Source organism: Halichoerus grypus, chromosome 3 (assembly GCF_964656455.1).
Source record: "Halichoerus grypus chromosome 3, mHalGry1.hap1.1, whole genome shotgun sequence".
NCBI classification, from domain to species: domain Eukaryota; kingdom Metazoa; phylum Chordata; class Mammalia; order Carnivora; family Phocidae; genus Halichoerus; species Halichoerus grypus.
Genome location: NC_135714.1, coordinates 87,874,859 through 87,889,346, shown reverse-complemented (window position 1 = coordinate 87,889,346; position 14,488 = coordinate 87,874,859). Strand labels below are relative to the sequence as shown.

The 14,488-nt window shown below is 40.3% G+C and overlaps 1 protein-coding gene across 2 annotated transcripts in view; it reads left to right on the top strand.

Moving 5' to 3' along the window:
• Window positions 1-14,488, top strand: part of PAPSS1 (3'-phosphoadenosine 5'-phosphosulfate synthase 1) — a 98,868-nt gene that overhangs the window by 38,611 nt on the left and 45,769 nt on the right. For both annotated transcript variants that reach the window (XM_036119912.2, XM_036119913.2), the window contains exons 6-8: window positions 3,530-3,643; window positions 6,254-6,365; window positions 8,020-8,225. In XM_036119912.2, coding sequence (XP_035975805.1) covers window positions 3,530-3,643; window positions 6,254-6,365; window positions 8,020-8,225 — 432 coding nt within the window. The remainder of the gene's footprint in view (window positions 1-3,529; window positions 3,644-6,253; window positions 6,366-8,019; window positions 8,226-14,488) is intronic.

Here is a 14,488-nt window from a genome sequence, read left to right as displayed (position 1 = left end):
GCCCTGTAATGGGAAGGGAATATATAAAAATGACAATGATAACCATATGTGGGATGATTTGTTTTTCTCAATTCAAAATTCTCTTTACTGCTCTAATTTAAAATAAATGTATTAACAACCATTCCTGGAATTGTTCCTTGTTATTGCACAGAATGGACTACCTTAAGCTATTTCTTTTGCTAGATTATAAGAAGAGTCTTTTTTTCTTTCCAGTTTTATTGAGATAAAAGTGACATACAAAGAAAACAAGGGACTTTTCTATATGTGATTTCCTCTTCAGGTACACAGTGAAATCAAGCATTATGTATAAATTGTGTATATATATTTACCACTTCTTTGAGTCTGTTGGCAAATTGAAGACATGACCTCTTTAGCCTGGTGTTACTAGAAATAATATGCCTCGGGGTGCCTGGGTAGTTTAGTCGGTTGAGCGTCTCACTCTTGGTTTTGGTTCAGTTCATGATCTCAGGGTCCTGAGATCAAGCCTTACGTTGGGCTCTGCGTTCAGCAGGGAGTTGGCTTAAGGATTTCTCTCTCTCAAGCCCCCCCGGTGCTCATGCTCTGGAGAGAGAGAGAAAAAAAAAAGGGAATAATCTACCTCATTAATACAAAGTTGTATAGTATTTATATCTACAGGAAGAGGAAATAGAGGCAGCTGGTGGAAGGTGTCATTCTTCCTTCACCATTGTCTTAAATACCCTCATGTAGTATTTGCCCTGTAAACACAGTGGATACCCTTCAGTTGTGGGTGCCTGCTGGAAGCTTCACTGCAGAAAGCAGGGAAGGTATGTGAAGTGCTGTGCATGGTTTATGTTTTAGACACTCCCTTTTCCACTTTCCTCCTCCTCTGAGCAGTGGAATGCTCGAGGGACAAAGGGGGCCCCCAGAAAGTACCCTTCATGTCTGTACACCAGAACAATTAGCTAAACTTAGTATTGTAGCAAGCAGTGTTTCTTTCCTGTATTTAAGTTTTATTAGTTCTTTTCTCTTTTCCTTCATGTTTACTCTCTTTATTCTTGGGTTTATCATGATCGGAAGCCTTGAATTTACCAATGGGAGCAGACTGATTTTGACACATGATTTAACTGATGCCGAACTGTGTCTCTTTTGTTCCATTTTGGAGGAGAAATGTGGGAGAATCAATCTTTCTAGATTTTCAGAACCCATAGGGGCTGCTTGAGTAGTGGCACCAGGCCCTTCATGAGATCATCTAGCTTTGATACACATATATGACTGCTTTTTCCCTCTAATATGAAGATATTAATATAAGTCCAAATATAAGTTGGAAGTTTCTTCTCACACTTGGTCGGGAAAATAGCAAGGTGTGTCTTCGAAAATCTGGTTCTTCCATTGATATTCATTTTGAATTGCTTTTGTTGTTGTTTTGCATTTTTTTTTTTAAGATTTTATTATTTGACAGAGGGAGACATAGCGAGAGAGGGAACACAAGCAGGGGGAGTGGGAGAGGGAGAAGCAGGCTTCCCGTGGAGCAGGGAGCCCGATATGGGGCTCGATCCTAGGACCCTGGGATCATGACCTGAGTCGAAGGCAGACACTTAACGACTGAGCCACCCAGGTGCCCCTGTTTCGCGTTTTTTTTAATGGACTATTTTTGAGAACAGTTTTAGGTTCACAGCAAAACTGAGTGGAAAGTAGAGTGAGTTCCCATATACCCCCTGCTCCCCTCCCCAACAAGCACAGCCTTTCTTATCAATACTCCTCACCAGAGTGGTACATTTGTTACAGTGGATACACCTACTATGACACGTTGTCACCCCAAAATCATAGGTTACCGTAGGGTTGTACTTCTGTGGGTTTTGACGGATGTATAATGACATTTACCACTGTCATAGTATTATATTGTTTCACTGCCCTAAAAATCCCCTCTTCCCTTCATTTCCCTGCAGCCCATCCTCGCCCGTAACTCCTGGCAACACTGATGTTTTTATTGTCTCCATAGTTTTTCCTTTTCCAGAACGTCATATAGTTGAATCATACAGTAGGTAGCCTTTTCAGATTGGCTTCTTTTACTTAGTAATATGCATTTAAGGTTCTTCCATGTCTTTTCATGGCTTGATAAATTTATTCCTTTTTAAAAGTGCATTCATTGTCTGGATGTACCAGTTTATCCCTTCATCTACTGAAGGACATCTGGGTTGTTTCCAAGTCTTGGCAATTATGAATAAGGCTGCTTTAAATATCTGTGCAGGTTTTTGTGCGGACATAGGTTTCAGCTCATTTGGGTAAATACCAAGGAACACAATTGCTGGATCGTATGGTGTGTGTTTAGTTTTGTAAGAAACTGCCAAACTGTCTTCCAAAATGTCTGTACCATTTGCGTTCCCATCAGCAGTGAGTGCGAGTTCCTGTTGCTCCACATCCTCACCTACATTTGGCATTGTCAGTATTTTGGATTTTAGCCATTCTAATAGGTGTGTCGTGGTATCTTGTTGTTTTAATTTGCATTTCCCTGATGACATGATGTGGAGTATCATTTCATATGCTTATTGGTCATTTGTATATCTTCTTTGGTAAGGTTTCTGTTCAGGTCTTTGGCCCATTTTTAAAAAAAATCGGGCTGTTTGTTTTCTTATTGCTGAGTTAGGAGTCCTTCATGTGTTTTAGAAAACAGTCCTTTTTCAGATATGCCTTTTGCAAATATTTTCTCCCAGTCTGTGGCTTATCTACTCATTCCCTTGAGAATTACTTATTTTGAATAACAAAGTATTGCTTGGATGAGTACATGTATGAAAAGCCCTTAATCATTGCCAATTTTGTGTGCTTATAAAGGTGACCTAATAGATTTGGCTTAAAAAAAAAGTTGAAGTAATTAAACACATTATTCCTCGGGGTCTGACAAGTGTGAGCAAGCCTTGTAAAGATCACCTAAGGAGCTGTGTTGTGGTAATCAGAAATACATTCTTTCTTGTATGTTCTTAGAGATAAGCACTGTCCCAATGTTGTGTAAATGAGCACTCAGAGGTCAGATAAAAAACTTCTAGACTGCATTTCACATGGGATCAAAAAGTGCTGTTTCTCAAACCACAGCAGTGGGAGTAAAGTTGACACATTCAGGAGTCCCATGTGGCATGACTGAGAAGGTGGTGTTAGTGACAGTAGGGATAAAGACGCATACGAAAGCTGAAATAAAAGGGTTTTGTGATGTGTTAAAGATGAAAATGATTATATTTAGAGTGATTTTTGTTTGTTCCCAAATTCTTTTTATTGGAGGTCATCTGTTCTTTGCAGTTGCTTGATTTTGACATATGTGGCACATTCTCGGAATTTATTCTTTGTTACTAGGTAATGGGACATGATGCTTAAGGACTTCTTGTACGTGGGATATTATGTGTTGAGAGTAGACCAACCGACATTAGGAAAGTTGACTGGGGAGGCACAGCATTCAGAGCTCTCTTTTATACTTCGTTTTTGAAGTCTCGTTTTAAAATGTTAAATTTTCTTCATTAAGACATCCTTTGGAGAACTTTAAATTGTTGAATCATTTAATTGTACTTTTTTTGTTGTATAGGATATTGTACCTGTGGATGCCTCTTATGAAGTAAAAGAATTATATGTGCCAGAAAATAAACTCCATCTGGCAAAAACAGATGCAGAGACATTACCAGCATTGCAGATTAATAAAGTAAGTGCTTTGTTGCTTTTCATACCAAGTGACTTAGCCTTATATATGGTCAGTATCTGTAAATTTTGTTTGATAACTATGTTTGAGGGTGTGGGTTGTGGGTGGTAGGGGGGATAGTTGTAGTTTATGTCACAATTTCCAGGGATGGGAAATGTATTTAATTTGTGAAGCCATATTTCCAAAATGTCATGGCTTTGATTTGGTTTTAGTCATAATATTTACCTTTTTTTTTTAAGTGGGGAGGGGAGGGAGAGGGAGAGTGAGAATCCTCAAGCAGGCTCCACGTCCAGCATGTAGCCCGATGCCTGGCTCCATCTCACGACTCAGATCCTGACCTGACCCGAAATCAAGAGTCGGAAGCTTACCTGACTGAGCCACCCAGACGCCCCAATAATTTTGAAATAGCAAAGACCAAAGATTGTGTAAAAGTTTTCGGCTTATCAGAAAGAATGGGTTCTTAATGCTTCAAAATGCTATAAATATAATAATTAAAATGAACATTTTCTCTCCTCCAAACAAGTTTCATAATCCTTTGCCAAAACCCTGAATTTCTTTCTTATTTTGTTAAGAGTAATTCTGTGTATGTCTTAGCTCTAGTATCATTGAGTGCCACCTCCAGAGGCCCCGCACCCCCCCAAAAAAACTACTGAGCTAAACTGGATATGATGACAATGGAAACTATAATTTATCATTTTCAAATATTAGGGGATTTTAAACTGTATCATTTAGATGTACTTTAAAAATGGGGAGATTAAGGGCTAAGAACCTGGATCAGAAGTTGAATTTCCCAGCATTTATTTTAGTTAGTAAAAATCCAGAACACCCAGGGAAGTGCCAAAATCTTAAAGTGGAAAAAAAAAAACCAAAACAATGCCCACCAACAAACTTCTGGGCTTAGAGAAAGCCTCTTTAAGTAGTTATTCAAATCCCCCATGAGGAGTAGACTACTTGATGCACTCTGTGTGATTGGGTCTCTGACCAGAAGCTAAGACATGCTGGGGGAGCAGAGAGGGAGGGTCAGAGAGCAGAGCCACTCAGGAAGGTGATCGTTGCAAAGGAACAGATGTTGTTGCCGACATACTTTGCGTGGAATGAACACACACACAGGGAGAGAGAGACTATGAGAATGAGAATGAACGAATATGAATCCAGGTCAGTTAGACTCTACAACCCGGAAACACAGTAGCTCCTTTAATATAGTGGTTTGTTCTTTGCATGGCAGGATGGAAAGTAATTAATTGCAAAATCCGTCTTAAGTCAGTAGAGTATTAGCCTGGCGTGCCATCACCAAGACGTTAGACCGGATGGGGTACGTTCTGGTCCTCTCACCGTTCTGGGGGTTGGAAAGTCTAAGATCAGGTTGCTGGCTGATGCGGTCGCTGGTGAGCCTGTCTTCCTGGCTTGCTGACAGCCCTCACTGCCTGTGTCCTCACCGTCCTCACCGTCCCCACCGAGTGGAGAGAGCGAGCCCTGGCGGCATCTCTTCCTCTACCTGTGAGGGCACCGGACCTGTTGGAGAAGGGCCCCAGCTTTAGGACTTCGTTTAACCGTATCCCGTCCCCGTGGGCCACGTCTCCAAATAGAGTCACACTGGGGACTAGGTCTTCAACATCGGACTTTGAGGGGGACACAGACATTCGGTTTGTAACACATACCATCTAGAATTGGATGTCGGTGGAGACAAATAATGGCCCCTGTCCGCGGTTTAGGAATAACTGATGAGAGGAAAGCTTGAAAGTAAGTGACACAATTGGGTCTGTGCAGATGATCTTTCCTGTGACTTGAAGGAGGGGGGGAATACCTGTTACTTGATTGTAAAGTGGGACACATTGACCAACATACTTTGGGAACAAAGAGTAAGCTACATCTTACTGCACACCGGTTGGCCAGTTGCTTTATCCTTTCTCATCTGAGAGCCACGGCTGTGTGCTCGTGCGCGTGCGCGCGCGCGCACACACACACACACACACACACACACACACAGAGTACATGCGCACACACTCGGTTAAATGAGCATGTCCAGCTTACGTTAACGATACATAGTCCATCAGTTCCTCAACGTTCTGGTAGGAGATGCTAGAGATCTTAAAGAGCAAAAAATAATACAGTCTTTGTAAAATGAAGGGTGCTGTGCCATTGGTGAGGCACTTGTTTTGATAAATATTTTTATGTAAAGTTTGTTCTAGTTTAAGGCAGCAGTTATCAAAGTCTAATTTCCAGACCATCACTGTTCGGATTTTCTGGGAACCTATTAAAAATACAAATTCTTGGGCCCCACAGCAAAGTGATTGAAATAGAATCTCTGGAGGTCGAACAATCTTTATTTTAATAAAGGCCTTCCGAGGGTTTCTTATAACATATTAAAGCTTGAGAACCACTAGTGGAGGAGATGCTGTCCTTATTAGAAATGCTTTGAAGCCTGATGTTATTTACATTTGTTAGGAGAAATGCACATTTTCCTAGTGCCCTTAATCTTTATTAGATTTGTATGATCTATAATCATTCTTGAGGTATTTGTTTCCATTGCTTTCAAAATTAAACTCCTAAGGGTTATTACTGCTTTTGTTCCTAAGCATATGGAGTAGAAAACGTTCCCGTCTCGTTTACCAGGTGGATATGCAGTGGGTGCAGGTCTTGGCGGAAGGGTGGGCAACCCCACTGAACGGCTTTATGAGAGAGAGGGAGTATCTGCAGTGCCTTCACTTTGATTGTCTTCTGGATGGTAAGACCACTTACTTCTATAGTAGACATCGAGCATGGAAGAGAAATGACGCAGATTTATCACTATGTATAAAAAATAGTGGTGATGTCTAATGGAGGTAGCATTTTAAGACTAAGTTATATCAGTACTAAATACTTCAAGCAAACCGTGAGATCTTTTCTTTCCCCTGCTTCGTTTTCCTGAATGTCATTTATTGAGAGAGAAGAAAAACCTGGGGTTGGGGCTGAAAATGGATTTAAAAAGCAAATATAGTTTCCCTATGCTATATCCACCTGAGCACCGTGGAAAGTCTGTCTCTGAAAAGTGCACATTTATACTGAATTTTGCTCTACTGAAATCCATGCTTGAGTGTTCTAATAAGGAATCAGGAAGTCCAAGTTAAGGAGTCCTGAAATAGATGGTTAAAGGGATGGTTCTTCCTCCTCTTTTAAAACACTAAAAAAAGAACAATTGCCAAAGAAATTGTACATTGTAATGACAATTCAGCTATCTGAAACTTTATATACTGTTGAAATTAATTTATTACATTAAAGAAAATATTTTTGAATGTCACAGAGCCCTACTAAATTGCTACCGTGTTCTTCTGTGTTGTGACTTCTTTTACTTAAGGAGTGAGGTCGATACTAGAAATTATAACTCCTAGTCATTTTTCTCAAACTTTATCACATAAAAGTGTTAAATACTGCTCTTTGATTTTTCTTCTTTGGAACCAGTGGCAGAGTCTTTGTGGACTGCCTCCTTAGTAATGATTTAGTCTGGGTTTGGTGCAAATCTACCTGTTAATTTTCCCTTTTAAACTGTACCTAGTGGTGGTAACTTTAAAGCAGCCAAGCAGTTATCATTGATTTTGTTGACATCTTTTGTAAGAGGCATGCTATGATTTCCAAAAGAATATGCTTTTACTAGGTATGTAAATAAGATCCACATATGAACTTGAGAGTGCATTTTATTTTTCTAACCTGGGCACAATGAACAGAAAAGAAAACGTTTAGAGCTTGAAAGGTTGGAAACTGAGAATGTGCTTTTTGTCTCACTGACCATACATTTTGGTTGAAATAGAGGCACTGATGACTTCCTTTGTTTCTTGGCCAGTAATTGCTGACATTGGTTCAATTCTGATTAAAAACCAAGAAATAAAAATACCTTTTGGGTGTTTTTGTCTTCTTATCTCAAGGAAATCCAAGTATCCCAAGTATACTCAAGTATACCTAACTTGCCACTCAAAATATAGTTATCAGAAAGGTTTCAGTTTTCCTGGAAAGGCCCTGAAGCATCATTCTTTGTCTTATTCATATATTGGAGGTGCTCATTATATTTTGGGTGACATTAGGCGTAACTAGCTGAGTCTTCCTTGTTAAACAGTTTCTTTTACTTCTGTGATTTTTATGCCCATTTTTTTCTCCCCAAAGACAGTTTCATGAATTGTTGTAAGAAGTATATTGCTACACAGTGTTGCTGCTCTTAATGTTTGCTGTTTTGTTTTTTTTTTTTAACCTCTGGAAGTTGTTTGTTCTCTCTCCTGATTTTCTGTGCCAGATACTGTCACTGGACCCATAAATCTATTATTTGAAGAGTGTCCGCTGGAGCGTCAGGTGGATGTGAGGCCTGCTGAGTAATCCAAGCTGTGTGCTTCATGTTCTTTTGTGCCCTGCAGGGGGGGTCATTAACTTGTCAGTGCCTATAGTTCTGCCGGCTACTCATGAAGATAAGGAGAGGCTGGACGGCTGTACGGCGTTTGCTCTGATGTACGAGGGCCGCCGTGTGGCTATTCTTCGCAACCCGGAGTTTTTTGAGCACCGGAAGGAGGAGCGCTGTGCCAGACAGTGGGGAACAACATGCAAGAACCACCCCTACATCAAGGTCCTGAGCAAACCTTGCTGCATTTTATCTCGATGTGCCAATAATGTTTGTGCCGAAGTGTGGGCATTACCTGTATGTTGACGATTCCACTGGAATTGTTAATATTTGGCAGAATGGACACTGGATCTTAGATTAGTGTGATGAACACATGATCTTGTCATTTTGGTCCGGATAATATTTGTTCAGTAAATCTTTTTTAGAGGTAAAAAGGGGGTGGCTGTGGGAGAGGGAGAGAAAATCCCAAGCAGGTTCCACGCCCAGTGCAGAGTCCAACATGGGGCTCGATCTCACTACCCCGAGATCATGACTTGAGCTGAAATCAAGAGCTGGATGCTTAACTGATTGAGCCACCCAGGTGCCCCTAGTAAATCTTTTTTAAACATCTTCTGTACATTAGGCACTGCGTTAGGTGCTGGTTCTGGGAATATAGGGCTGATGTAATGGTGGGCACAGTCTTTGTATGGTTGGAGCTTACTGTCTGGTGGGGAGCAGACATCATGTACTTACAGGTAGGCTGTGAGGGCAGGGTGCTTTGGGAGCCTATGGCAGGGTGATTTTGTCTTGTCTGGGCCTTTAATTGAATGCTGTGTGTCTGGTATGAAAGCAGTGAAACCCAGTTTGTCTTTCCAAAGGGCCTCATATATCTTATGTGTTGTATGTGAAATGTCATCACTGAAGTAAAATTTCTGTCACTTGTTTTAAAGTGTACTTTGAGCTTTAAAAGAAATGAAATTTTAGTAGCTTTATCTAGAAAATATTTATGACATCTGTTTAGATCATGTCAATATGCTAAATCTCATCTCATAAAGGATTAAAAAGTGATAAACTTTTTAAAATAGGGAGATATATTGTTTTAGAAAATAAGGAGTTTGAATTAGTGATAGTGTCAGACATTCTTTCGACGTTAAAATTCTACAGTTATTAATAACAAATAGTAGTTTACAAAACATGCTTATGTAAATTCTTTGAACCACAAAGCAAACCTATAAGGATGGGTGGCATTTCCATCCTACATATGGAGAAATTACAGGGGATAAATGTCTTGACCAAATTATACAGCTAAAGGGTGGGATGAGGGTTTGATTTGCATTTAGGACTTTGGGCTTCAAAGCCATCTTCGATAATCTGTAGCAGAGAGCAGTTATTGGTGTATGTGCTACTTTTATTTAGAGTAATCTGCAAAACTTCTTAGGATAGTTAGTACTTGGTATGCAACCTTGAGGAGCCAGTAGGATTTTGATAGGAGAAACTGTGAGAAACGGAATTTCAGTTTTAGGGAGCAGGAGGAGCAAAGACTCCATGCCTTCGAGAGATGACTGGTTGGTAAGCAGGAGAGAGGACCTTGAGAAGACAGAGGGGCTTAGCATTCTACCCTGAGATATTAAAATCTTGTTTAGTCATAATAGGGGTTTACATGTATTTATGCTTTGTGCTTTTCCAACCACATTTCTGTCGTTTGGTCCTTAGTGATCCTTGGAGGTAGAATCCTGAGGAGTCTTAGGCTGGGTTCAACTTGCCCAGAGCTACAGAGGCGCCTGTTAGGAGTCAGGGTTAGACTCTGTCTTAGGTCTTTTGTGCCTTGCTAGGAGTGGAGAGGTCACAGGCAGCCTCGGAGCATGAGTGAGTCACAAACGAAGTGGTGCTTTAAGAACCTTGGCCTTGTGGTATTGTGTAGGATGTCCCCAGCCCACCTCCACTTGCACTGGTACTGGCCACGCTCTCCAGGTCTCCAGCCTAGACGGTCACGGCCGTGCCCTGGCTGTAGTCTGCTTCCTCCATGTCCACTGCAGTGTGTTCTCCTCAGAACAGCCAGAGCGAGCCTTTATTTTTTTTATTTTTTATTTTTTCCTTTTGATCATGGAGTTATTTAATATATACCCCCCCATATATATCCAAAAAGGACAATTTTTGTTTGTTTTCTGAATATGTTTTCTTTGTTTGTTTGTTTCTTTTCTTTTTTTTTTTTTTTACCAAATTAGCTTTATTTTTTATTAACATATAATGTATTATTTGTTTCAGGGGTACAGGTATGTGATTGATTCATCAGTCTTACACAGTTCACAGTGCTCACCATAGTACATACCCTCCTCAGTGTCCATCACGCAGCCACCCCATCCCTCCCACCCCCCTCCACTCCAGCAACCCTCAGTTTGTTTCCTGAGATTAAGAGTCTCTTATGGTTTGTCTCCCTCCCTGGTTTCGTCTTGTTACATTTTTCCCTCCCTTCCCCTATGATCCTGTGTCTTGTTTCTCAAATTCTTCATATCTGTGAGATCATATGATACTTGTCTTTCTCTGATTGACTTATTTCACTTAGCATAATACCCTCTAGTTCTATCCGCATCGTTGCAAATGGCAAGATATTGGTTTTTTTGATGGCTGCATAATATTCCATTGTGTATATATACACACATCTTCTTTATCCATTCATCTTTCGATGGATATCTAGGCTCTTTACATAGTTTGGCTATTGTGGACATTGCTGCTATAAACATTGGGGTGCAGGTGCCCCTTTGGATCACTACATTTGTATCTTTGGGGTAAATACCCAGTAGTGCAATTGCTGGGTCGTAGGGTAGCTCTATTTTCAACTTTTTGAGGAACCTCCATACTGTTTTCCAGAGTGGCTGCACCAGTTTGCATTCCCACCAACAGTGTAGCAGGATTCCCCTTTCTTGACATCCTCGCCAACATCTGTCGTTTCCTGACTTATTAATTTTAGCCATTCCAACTGGTGTGAGATGGTATCTCACTGAGATTTTGATTTGTATTTCCCTGATGCTGAGTGATGTTGAGCACTTTTTCATGTGTCTGTTGGCCATTTGGATGTCTTCTTTGCAGAAATGTCTGTTTATGTCTTCTGCCCATTTCTTGATTTTATTTTTTTTTTCTTTGGGTGTTGAGTTTGAGAAGTTCTTTATAGATTTTGGATACTAGCCCTTTATATGATATGTCATTTGCAAATTTCTTCTCCCATTCTGTCATTTGTCTTTTGGTTTTGTTGACTGTTTCCTTTGCTCTGCAGAAGCTTTTTATCTTGATGAAGTCCCAATAGTTCATTTTGCCCTTGCTTCCCATGCCTTTGGCGATGTGTCTAGGAAGAGGTTGCTGCGGCTGAGGTCGAAGAGGTTTTGCTGACTGTGTTCTCCTCAAGGATTTTGATGGATTCCTGCCTCACATTTAGGTCTTTCATCCATTTTGAGTTTATCTTGTGTGTGGTGTAAGGAAATGGTTCAGTTTCATTCTTTGGTATGTGGCTGTCCAATTTTCCCAACAGCATTTGTTGAAGAGACTTTTTTCCATTGGACATTCTTTCCTGCTTTGTCGAAGATTAGTTGGCCGTAGAGTTGAGGGTCCATTTCTGGGCTCTCTATTCTGTTCCATTGATCTATGTGTCTGTTTTTGTGCCAGTACCATACTGTTTTGATGATGACAGCTTTGTAATAGAGCTTGAAGTCCGGAATTGTGATGCCACCAGCTTTGCTTTTCTTTTTCAACATTCTTCTGGCTATTCGGGGTCTTTTCTGGTTCCATACAAATTTTAGGATTATTTGTTTCATTTCTGTGAAAAAAGTGGCTGGTATTTTGATAGGGATTGCATTAAATGTGTAGATTGCTCTAGGTAGCATAGACATTTTCACAATATTTGTTCTTCCAATCCATGAGCATGGAACCGTTCTCCATTTCTTTGTGTCTTCCTCAATTTCTTTCACGAGTATTCTATAGTTTTCTGAGTATAGATTCTTTGCCTCTTTGGTTAGATTTGTTCCTAGGTATCTTACGGTTTTGGGTGCAATTATAAATGGGATCGACTCCTTAATTTCTCTTTCTTCTATCTTATTGTTGATGTATAGAAATGCAACTGATTTCTGTGCATTGATTTTATATCCTGCCACTTTACTGAATTCCTGTATGAGTTCTAGCAGTTTTGGGGTGGAGTCTTTTGGGTTTTCCACATAAAGTATCATATCATCTGCAAAAAGTGAGAGTTTCACTTCTTCTTTGCCAATTCAGATGCCGTTCTTTTTGTTGTCTGCTGAGGCTAGGACTTCTAGTACTGTGCAGTGGTGATAGTGGACATCCCTGCTGTGTTCCTGACCTTAAGGGAAAAGCTCTCAGTTTTCCCCCATTGAGAATGATATTTGCTGTGGGTTTTTCATAGATGGCTTTTATGATATTGAGGTATGTACCTTCTATCCCTATACTGTGAAGAGTTTTAATCAAGAAAGGATGCTGTACTTTGTCAAATGCTTTTTCTGCATCTATTGAGAGGATCATATGGTTCTTGTTCTTTCTCTTGTTAATGTATTGTATCACATTGATTTGTGGTTGTTGAACCAACCTTGCAGCCCAGGAATAAATCCCACTTGGGCGTGGTGAATAATCCTTAAATGTTGGGTCCTCTTGGCTAGTATTTTGGTGAGAATTTTTGCATCCATGTTCATCAGGGGTAATGGTCTGTAATTCTCCTTTTTGATGGGGTCTTTGTCTGGTTTTGGGATCAAGGTAGTGCTGGCCTCATAAAATGAGTTTGGAAGTTTTTCTTCCATTTCTATTCTTTGAAACAGCTTCAGAAGAATAGGTAATAATTCTTCTTTCAATGTTTGGTAGAATTCCCCTGGGAAGCCATCTGGCCCTGGGCTCTTGTTTTTGGGGAGATTTTTGATTACTGCTTCAATTTCCTTGCTGGTTATGCATCTGTTCAGGTTTTCTTTTTCTTCCTGGTTCAGTTTTGGTAGTTTATATGTCTCTAGGAATGCATCCATTTCTTCTAGATTGTCTAATTTGCTGGCATATAGTTGCTCATAATATGTTCTTATAATTGTATTTCTTTGGTGTTGGTTGTGATCTCTCCTCTTTCATTCATGATTTTATTTATTTGGGTCCTTTCTCTCTTCTTTTTGGTAAGTCTGGCCAGGGGTTTATCAATCTTATTAATTCTTGCAAAGAACCAGCTCCTAGTTTCGTTGATCTCGTCTATTGTTCTTTTGGTTTCTATTTCATTGATTTCTGCTCTGGTCTTTATTATTTCTCTTCTCCTGCTGGGTTTAGGCTTTATTTGCTGTTCTTTCTCCAGCTCCTTTAGGTGTAGGGTTAGGTTGTGTATTTGAGACCTTTCTCCTTTCTTGAGAAAGGCTTGTATTGCTATATACTTTCCTCTTAGGACTGCCTTTGCTGCATCCCAAAAATTTTGAACAGTTGTGTTTTCATTTTCATTTGTTTCCATGAATTTTTTTAATTATTCTTTGATTTCCTGGTTGACCCATTCATTCTTTAGTAGGATGTTCCTTAGTCTCCATGTATTTGAGTTCTTGCCAACTTTCCTCTTGTGATTAAGTTCGAGTTTCAAAGCACTGTGGTCTGAAAATATGCAGGGAATAATCCCAATCTTTTGGTACCAGGTTGAGACCTGATTTGTGACCCAGGATGTGGTCTATTCTGGAGAATGTTCCATGGGCACTAGAGAAGAATGTGTATTCTGTCGCTTTGGGATAGAATGTTCTGAATATATCGGTGAAGTCCATCTGGTCCAGTGTGTCATTTAGAGCCCTTATGTCCTTGTTGATCTTTTGCTTAGATGATCTGTCCATTTCAGTGAGGGGGGTGTTCAAGTCCTCTACTATTTTTGTATTATTGTCGATGTGTTTCTTTGATTTTGTTATTAGTTGGCTTATACAATTGGCTGCTCCCATGTTAGGGGCATAAATATTTACAATTGTTAGATCTTCTTGTTGGATAGACCCTTTAAGTATGATATAGTGTCCTTCCTCATTAGAGCGAGCCTTTAAAAATCTATATCTGAACATATCACACCACCTTTTGAAATTCTCCAATGGTTGCTCATTGTAATTAGAATAAAACCCAAGTGCCTGTGAGGCCCAGTGGGGTCCGGCCCTGGCCTTACTCGTGGTCTCTCTCACTCTATCTCTGTTCCTCCCCCTGCTCTGACTTTCCTGGCCTTGGGCCACATTCGCCTTCTTTCCACTCCTCAAGGACTTAAAGCTCCAGGACTTCGTTTCTGCTTCGGACTCTGTACTTGCGCTGCCCCTCCGCCTGAACTATTTGATCTCCATGGCTGGTTCCTTTTAGTCATCTCGGGTTCAATGCCACCCTCCTCAGAGAGACCTTCACTGACTCTGTTCTCTGAAATGTCATTGAGTCTAATCCCTGGGAGCTGTGCTCCATTGCCCTGGTTGTTTTCTCTGTAATGCTCTTCATTAGCCCACACTTGTGTGGTTTCTGCTCGGTCTGTCCCACTAGAA